The sequence below is a fragment of the Coturnix japonica genome, chromosome 26 (genome assembly GCF_001577835.2).
Source record: "Coturnix japonica isolate 7356 chromosome 26, Coturnix japonica 2.1, whole genome shotgun sequence".
NCBI classification, from domain to species: domain Eukaryota; kingdom Metazoa; phylum Chordata; class Aves; order Galliformes; family Phasianidae; genus Coturnix; species Coturnix japonica.
The window spans coordinates 1,162,331-1,171,073 of record NC_029541.1 but is presented as its reverse complement, the minus strand read 5'-3'; the positions used below and the strand labels follow the sequence as shown (position 1 = coordinate 1,171,073).

The 8,743-nt window shown below is 53.6% G+C and overlaps 1 protein-coding gene and 1 long non-coding RNA gene across 3 annotated transcripts; one reads left to right on the top strand and one right to left on the bottom strand.

Annotated features, from left to right (window-relative positions):
* The first annotated feature begins 894 nt into the window (after positions 1 to 894).
* LOC107324654 lies at positions 895 to 4,178 on the top strand. Of its 2 annotated transcripts, XR_001559531.2 has the most exons (4): positions 895 to 1,341; positions 1,651 to 1,711; positions 2,548 to 2,610; positions 3,886 to 4,178. It is a non-coding gene; the product is annotated as an uncharacterized LOC107324654 (long non-coding RNA). The 2 variants fall into 2 exon arrangements; XR_001559530.2 differs by lacking the exon at positions 895 to 1,341 and having other exon boundaries at positions 1,524 to 1,711.
* On the bottom strand, positions 3,070 to 8,250 carry TNNI1 (troponin I1, slow skeletal type). Its single transcript, XM_015884852.2, has 9 exons — positions 8,183 to 8,250; positions 6,627 to 6,657; positions 6,214 to 6,220; positions 6,080 to 6,121; positions 5,512 to 5,643; positions 5,337 to 5,426; positions 4,890 to 5,066; positions 3,524 to 3,634; positions 3,070 to 3,422 (listed from the first exon to the last, which is right to left on the bottom strand). The coding sequence occupies exons 2-8, from the start codon at positions 6,635 to 6,637 to the stop codon at positions 3,527 to 3,529; spliced, it is 567 nt and encodes a 188-aa protein (XP_015740338.1). The 5' UTR covers positions 6,638 to 6,657; positions 8,183 to 8,250; the 3' UTR covers positions 3,070 to 3,422; positions 3,524 to 3,526.
* Between the last annotated feature and the right edge of the window lie 493 nt (positions 8,251 to 8,743).

The following is an 8,743-nucleotide window of genomic DNA, read 5'->3' as shown; positions in this document are numbered from 1 at the left end:
GTCACCCATACAAGGAGTTCCGTGAGTCGTGGCACAAAGAAAAGAACTTACTTAAATAACCTTGTAAGTGTCCCACTAATTGCTGACAAACTATATATAGCCGTCCAGCACCAGCGAGCTGCTAGAAAGCAATAAACCTTTCTGATTAATGCACGGCGAGTGCTTTACTTGCAAAACTCATTGCCAAAGGATATCACTGAGGCACAGGACTTAGCAGGATCTTTAGGAGGCTTAGGCTGAGCACAGTGAAAGAACAACCTCAGCTGGGATCTGTGGAGAAAAGGAACATAAAACCTGGCAGTTTATGATTCCTTTTATGATGAAGATGAAGAAATTCCAGCCAGGATTATCGGACAGCGATCAGGCAGAGGATCAGTGTTGGTGATGCTCACCCCTCCAACTGCCCTGATCTCTATTTTCAGCTCACGGGGTTCCCAGCTCTGTTCCGCATTGTAGGAAGAGCTCCCACCTCCCCATTGCTTTGGGCTGGCTCAAGCTGAGCTGTTTGACAGCACAAAGCATTGATCTCCGGCCACCAGGACACCACTGGTGTGAGATATTTGCTACCCCAGAGCTGTCAGCTCATTTCCCCTCTGCTTTCTATATGTTTTCATGTTTGCTGTAACCCCAAACTATCACTTCCACATTGACAATGGCCCATCAGGAGCCAATCATTTATGTACAAACTCATGTTGGATTTTCCCTGTAAGGTCATCTGCCATTTTATCCCCAAATCCCAGCCCTTCAAGATCCTTCTGAGCGTGTTCATCATTGTCCTTCATCTCTGCTATGCTGAAAATGCCAGAGTTAGCAGCAGGATTTGCCATCTCACCATCGCTGTTTCTCATCTATTCCCTCAATATTTATCTCTGCTTGGACTTTCCCTCTCAGCTGTGGCTTTTCCAGCCATTGCTACTGGGAATGGAGCAGGAGGCCAGAACCTCACCTGGTGCAGAGCAGCAGAGGACACCCATTTCTACCTGTTAAGGAGCCAGGCCAGTATCAGCCAGGATTATTGTATTTTTCCCTTGGGAACACTGTCCTGTGCCTCATCCCCACGCGTGTTTCTTTGGCTGAGGGCAGTGGAGAGCTTCCAGTTCTCATAATTGTGCTGTAATTGGGGCATTCCTCAGCCTCGCCCCAGGGCCCAGCAGCACATCCTGCACCTCCACCCATCCACTGGTCCTGACATTGGCCCCGGTTCTGCTCCTCCATGCTCCAAACTTTGCTCCCTGACTAAAATTCCTTCAGCTTTGGGGAAGGTGGGTGTGATGTGTGAGAAACAGGGAGCAGAGAGGTACCTTGACAGTGAGAGGGAAGCCAAGCAGGAATGCATCTCAGGTTGGTTCATTTTTGCTCAGAAATCAAGCAAAAAGGAAGGAATGAAGGAAGGAAGGAAGGAAGGAAGGAAGGAAGGAAGGAAGGAAGGAAGGAAGGAAGGAAGGAAGGAAGGAAGGAAGGAAGGAAGGGAAGGAAGGAAGGAAGGAAGGAAGGAAGGAAGAAGGAAGGAAGGAAGCGAAGGAAGAAGGAAGGAAGGAAGGAAGGAAGGAAGGAAGGAAGGAAGGAAGGAAGGAAGGAAAAGTTCATAGCTGCCACTGTGGTGCCCCAGGGGTGCTGTAGAATCCTTCGGGTTCCTGTCATCCTCTGCAGAGGCCTCTTGAGCAGAAGCCATCTCCTGTGATGGCCCACGGCTACAGCTAATGATGAAAAGGTACGAATGTCCCCCAGGAGCAGTGTCACTGGCAGCCTTTCAGGTTGCATTACATGAAGTAACTGATGCTGCCAGCTGGAAAGCAGCTGCACGACAGATTGCATCCCTCACAGCACAGGAAATTAGTTGTAATTAATGAGGAATTCCCTCTGATATGAGCAACAGGTCAGAGTTTAGCTTCTCCATGAGCTGGCAGCCTAGCACTGACCTCATGCAGCGTCCTGCAGTGGCCGTGGGGTTGGAGGGGCTGTGGGGCCATGCTCACCCAACCCAGGGCTGCCCACTGCCCTGAGCCCTCCCTCTGCATCTCCCACCGCCCACAGGGCTGCAAACAACCCCCAGTGCAAAATGGTCATGGTCACTCATGGCAATCCATGGTGATAGGAATGGTTTTCCACCAGAGAAGGATGAGAACAAGATGCAGTGACTGGCAAACACCTTATTTGGAGAAGTGGGTGAACCCGAGAGTTGGGCTGTCCTTTTTTTTCCTATTTGCCCCTCAATTTAAACCCAATCTGGCCACACAGAGCCAGCCGTAGCCTGCCATGAGCTTAGTGCTGGTTGCAGGGATGTGCTGGTGAGCCCTGGGCGTTGCTCTGCCGCAACACGCGGCGTTTCGATGCGGAGGGTTTGGCGATGTGTTGGGCATCCAAGCAGTGCCCACCAGAGCCACGTCCACAGCACCCACCTCCCCATTGCCTTTCATCTCACTGCCATCCCTCCCTGCCCTACAAACACCACCCCTGCTTGTAAAGTACCCAATTATCATAATTACGCCAAGCGCAGAGCTGCGTTCCCGACCCCAACTCGTTTTGGGCTTTCTGCTTCTGTTTCAGTTCTGAAGAAGGCTTTGTTTCCATGAAACCTCCCTGCATTTTCCAGCTATTCCAGTCGGTCAGGTACAGTTATTGCCTCTCCCTCCACACCTTTCTTCCCTTGCCAGAATCACAGCCATGTGTGTGAGTTCCCTCTGGGGATCCCAGGACGCAGCCTCAGCACAGCGCCTGTGCGGGCAGCGCAATCAGAGCTGAAACCCTTCACATTTGTCTTTGGGGCCGTGATGGTGGATCTCCCACCCCAATGGCAACGTGGCCAAGCTGGGATCTCCAGTCCCAATGGCATCATGGCCAAGTGGGAGGCACAATTATGGCGTGCACGCACCTATTGACGCAGTGATATAGGAAATCACAGGGGTGTGGGGATGGTGGGGTGGGGGCTCAGTAGAGCTGGGGGGTACCAGCTGATGCGGATGGAAGAGATGATCCCTATGTAAGGCTGAGCCCAGGGCACAGGAAAGGACCAGGTTGTCTTGCTATGTACCTGCACCTTCTCTTGGCCAATGCAGAGATGAGCCCATGCAGTGTTCAGCCCCAGAGACCATCCTTTAATACACATGCAGCCACATGGGCACATCTCGGGCTGTGCTGGAGGCGTGGGAACAGGGGGAGAGGGTCTGTCCCCTCTCTGCAGAGTTGGGAGGGGATGGTGAATGGTGGCCCCTCCAAGAGCACATCTTGTGTGGGTGAGACTCAGAGTGGGGAAAGGGGCAGAGATGAAAGGAAGAAGCTCAGATCTCCTTCCCAGATGGTTGTCCACATGGTTCATCTCAGTGGGGAGTTCAGGGCAAGGGTGCAAAGAGGACAGAGGGGAAGCAAGGTGGGGGTTGAGGGGCAACCAGAAGGGTTGGGGATGTTCTTTTGTCCTGGTGCTCCTGTGGGAGAGAAACAGAGCAGAGCAGTGGGGCAGAGACTTTCCCAAAAAGCAGCCCAAGGAACTGGGATCCCAGCTGGGCTAACGCCTCTCTAGGATTACCTCTCACTGTCCTGTGGGGGACTTGGCAGCATCAAACATCTTCTTCCTTCCCTCCATCCCTGACATGGCCTCCACGTTCTTGCGCCAATCACCAACCTCCACGGGACGCTCCTGCCAGGAGGACGGGGACAACAGGGACAGGGGTTGGGAACAGAGCACTGGCAGCCCCACAGCTCCCCACCCTATTGCACAGAGCCCTGCTCAGGGCAAGCCACTGCCCTGCTGCTAATGCCCTCTCCATCAGAGCTCTGCATGGATGCATGGATGTGGGGCTGGACAAAGGGGTGAGCTGCAGCATGGAGCTCTGGATGAATGAGGCTACCACCCCAAAGCTACATGAAAACCCCAGAAAATCTCTTTAGGAGGATGAAGCCAAAGTGGGACTTATTCCAGTTCTACACCAGCATGCCGAGTGCAAGCAGAAGCACTTTCACTGCAAGGAGAGCTCATCTTGGATGGGACTGGGAGTGCTGGCAGTGCAGGGACAGCCCAATAGGACTGAATGGGGATGTGGAAGTCCTGGGAGCGTGCCCAGGCACCGGCTCTGCCAGCCCACAGGCATTCATAGATTACAAACCGTGCTCTCAAATCGTCTCACGGCGTCTAAAATAAACTCAGGTCTGAACACCACCTGGCGTTGAGACCCGTAAGTGCAGCTTTCTGTCCAAAGGGCTGAAAATACGTCCTGCTAGCAACAAAGGGGGGAAAAATAAGAAGGAAAAATGAGCAGAAAATTGAGGCTTTCGTGCAAACTGATGAGGTGGGATCAGGAGGTAAAACACAGTGATCTTTGAGGAGAGTCTGGGATAGCAGCACAACCCTTCTAGGAGGAATCTGGACATCCCAACTTTGCTGCTGCTCCAGGGAGGACCAAAAAGCTGCAGTTCCTGAACAAGACACTGAAAAAGGTGCTCCCAGACTCTCTGAGGCTGTCAAAGCACTGTGTGTGGAACTGCCAGGATGCTCTGACTTGAAAGTCAGCACTGCACGTCTCCTCGTGGCTATGAAGCACAAGGTGGACAAAGCAAGGAGTCAAGGCAAGAAAGTCCAAATGCAGTGCTGGGATTCACTCACTTCTCTTATCTCTGCAAAGCTGCTGCGAGCTGGGCTGCCTATCTGCTGCCAAGTCTGCTTGCTGCACTGGCACTCTCTTATCTAATCTGGGCCTGGGAGTCTCCTGGGTGTTTTGTGACTGGGATTGCACCAAATCAGAGCTCTCCTTGCACCCAAGAAGACCAAAGACCAAACTCTCTGCATTTGCAGCTCAACAGACACAGCAAGGGAACTGCATCATCCCATCTGGATGGGTCCTTCATGCCCTGAGAGGGAAACACCACTGCCCTGGGAGGTCTCTCCATCTACCCACCTTCTCTGTGTCCTCCTTCTTGACAGACTTCAGGTTGGCTCTCAGGTCCATGGACACCTTGTGCTTGGAGCCCAGCAGAGCCCTCAGCATGGCATCAGCTGAGACACGGACCCTCCGCAGCGGGGGTCGTTTGAACTTCCCTCTCAGGTCGAGCACTTTGAGCTTCAGGTCTTTAATCTGCAGGATGGGGAAGGGAGGATGTGGAGGTCACTGGATGGAAGCCTTGCATGGATGCAAGGAAATGAAGCCTGGATGAAGCAGGAGTCTCTGCTGACTCCAAGTTCCAGTGGGGTCCAAGCTCCTTGCCCTTATTTTCACCTCTCCCTGGGCTCAGAGCTGTTGCTGCCTTGTCCCAGCCCACCTGGATGGCAGCTGGACCATGAGAAGGAGTGCTCAGACCTACGAGGGGTGATCAGGAAAGTGGGGAATTTTCCCTCCCTTTCCTACCTCCCTAGTGTTATGGTTGCACTTTGCTTCGATGTCATATCTCTCTTCATCCACAATCTCCACCTTCTCATGCAGCTCCCGGCACAGATCCTAATGGCCAAGCACAGCACAAAGGAGGTGAGCAGTGGGCCCGGTGCTGCAGAGCTGGTGCTCCATTCTCAGAGCAGGGATGTACCTGAAGCTGGCTCAAGGAGAGCCCACTGGTGTGCAGCGGGGTGATGCGCTCAGACAGGTATCTCTCCTTCTCCGACTGTTTGTCCACGATCTCCTGATCCCACTCCTCCTTGGCTTTTGCCAGCATCAAGCTCTGTGGGCACAAGCAGATGGTGGAGGTGTGGATGGGCAGATCCCATTGCTGAGGCCTCCAGAGTTGCCGGTGGGTCTATGGGATGCTGATCTCAGCGCTTCTCTGCTTGCCTTTGCTCTGCTGTGGTAGAGACTTTCTCAAGCCACAGCAAGGGGAGCTCCCAGGGTGGTGCTGCACAGCCCAGGTGCACCAACACGGGGGCTGTGGGGCTGTGGCTGCAGAGCAGGAGGGCTCAGAGCTTCTCCCACCTTCACACAGGGGGGAAGGGAGGGGAGATTTGCTCTATCAGCCGCAGAGCCCACATCAGTGAGCGTTTCTCAGAAGAGATGTGGGAGTGGGAGCTGCTCCTGCAGCGCTGCTGTTCCCCACCACCATCCCACCAACCACACAGCTCTGTTCCATCAGACCCAGGGAGTTTCCAGCCCTTAGGACTCACCTTCAACAGGAGTTTGCGCGAAGCTGTGATCTTGGATTTTCTCTAGGGGAAAGGGGAGGGGAAAAGCTTTGAAAACAAACTCAGAGCAAAGGCAGGGGAGTATCATGATCCCTCCCAAAAGGGGAAGCACTCACCTCCCTGCTGGCAGGCGCGTTTGGGCAGGAGCAGAGAAGGAGAGGAGAAAACAGAGCATCAGTGAGTGGGAATCAAAAGGAGGTGGCAGTCAGATGTTCCCCTTGAGATTCCCATTGGTCTCCTTCCCTCTGTGTGCAATGACTGAGAGCCACAGTGAGCCTGACCTGCAGCTCTCTGGGGGCTGAAGGCTCTCAAAAAGCCAAAACTCAATGATTTTGTGCTTTCAGGTTCTCTGACCTCAGAAATCTCCAATGAGGGTGCTGAGGTTGCTGCATACTTTTAGTTGAAGACAGATGATTTTTTACATAGGGAACAGCACAGTGAACCCAAGCAATGTGCTCTCCAGTCTGAACACCATATTGGTGGGTAGGAGTGAGAGAGCCCCGGGGGGAGAGGGAGCAGCACAACTTACGGCTCTGGCATCGTGGCGCTGGGTTGGTGTCCTGAAAACACACAAAGACACAAAGAAATAAATAACATGCAGAAATAAGCAAGTATATATAGAGGTGGGTTGGTCTATACATCAACAAACAGGAGAGGAGGATGAAACAAGCCACAGGGTGGTGTCGGTCAGGCATTGTTGGGGTCCGGTGCTGCTGATGGAGGAGAGCAGCCCTGGTGCTCTCTGGAGCTTCCCAGTGCCCACCTCACTCCTCACCCAGCCTGTGTAGGGAGCTCTGGGTCTGGGTGTGCACAGGAGGGAGGAGGGAGGGGTCACCCACCCCCTCTGCTTGGACCTCCCCAGCATCCAGCCCTGCTCCCCAATGGAACGCTCACCCGTTTCATAGTTGGAATGCTCTCAGTAACCCTATGCCCCAGCAGCTGCTGTATGCTGAGCCCCTGCTGGCTGCTCACAGCGGGAGCCCAGGGGTGGGAAAAGCACTGGGAAAATGCCCATTGAATCTTCCTTCCAGTTTTTGCATCCGAACTGAAGGAGCATCTCAGTAACAAACAGCTCTTGTCAGTGCTGGTGGGGCTGCTGCTGTTACTTCACATTGAGGTGTTCCACCTCCATTGACTTCTTTGCCTCCCCCAGTGAATCTGGGAACCATTTTAAACCACAAAGGGGAAAGTTAAGAAGAGTTCCTCTGCTCCTGGAGAGGTTCCCCCTGAGCTGAGCATTGCACAGTGTGTGGGCACTGGTCCTCCAGTTTATCCTCATCCCTCCCTGTGTCCCCACTGCACCAGAGCTCCAACCTGAAGCATTGCAGCTGGGGGAGAAAAGCCACAGATCTCAACAGGAGCCCCATCCCACAGAGCCTGCAGGTCTTAGGGTTTACAGAGAATAGCCCCCAAAATAGGATATATAGGCTGAGGGCAGCCCCCAACTGCTCCTTCTTGAATTCCACGGGGGCGGGGGGAGACACAGAAAACCCTCTGTGTCCCCATAGAGCAGCAGCAGTTGGAGTAGCCTCGTGGCGTTTTTCTCCTCCTTCCCCTCAGAACAAAGCCACGTCCCAGGAGGTGGGACCCATGCCAGATCCCATCCCAGCGACCTCTATCAAGGGCAACAAAGTTTTAGGGCAAAGTAGTTCCAATTTGGCTTCCCAGAGGGCTCAGGGGAGCAGGTAGGATGTGCCTGGTGAGCTCATGTCAGGGGATCTGGGGGCTCCAGACCCAGAGCATCCATAAGAGACTTTACTCTCTGACGGAGACATGGTCAGAATGAGCTCATTTTGCTCTGATCACCAGCATAAAAAGTTTCATAAAACACAAAAGCAGAGAAAACACTAAAAGAAATAACCCTGTAAAATCAAGCACAGCCTTGTCCTGTCATCCCCCTGCACCCACCCTGGGCACGCTCCAAGCCCACCTCCCCCATCCCACCAATGACCCCAAGCAGCCACAGAAGGACTCAGTCTGCCCCAGGATGGTGCTGGTGGCTGACTCAGACTGAAAACCCATTGCTACAGCTGGGGCTCAACAGCCCCACATCCCCAGCAATCCCACTGGGGGGGACCCTCTTACCTGGGAGCTGGTGCCTGGTGTCTGCAAAGCTGAGCACTGCGGGGGCCCGGAGACGGAGTGGGAGTGTTAACCCTCAGCTGGCTTCCAAGTGGTCAGTAAAAATAGCACAAATCCCCTCTGGTGCACTGCAAGCCCCACTGCCCCGTGACGTGCAGCACACACCTGGGGTGCAGCCTCAGCACACGAGTGCATCACAGCTGGGTTTGTTGCAGTTGTGACCCCAACACGTTCGAAGCAATGTTTGCTGTTTGCATGCAGTCAGTTCTGCTGCTGCTTGTTGCCCATGCATCCAGGGTGCAACAGCAGTGCCCATATGCTTCCCACTCCATTTCCATTTTCCCTTTGCTGGGTAAACCCTGCAAGGAGGCAAAAATCGTGTCTCTGTGTGGCTTTTCTCTCTCTGCATAAAATTTCCCAGCTTTATTCATTTATTTTGCAGATAAGGAGATGGGGTGAGGAACTGACACATCCACATCCACAGTGAGGTACTCACAGCAGTGCTGCCCATGGGGCTGTGAGAGCAGGAGAGCACATCCCCTCTGATGGGGGTGATGGGGAGGG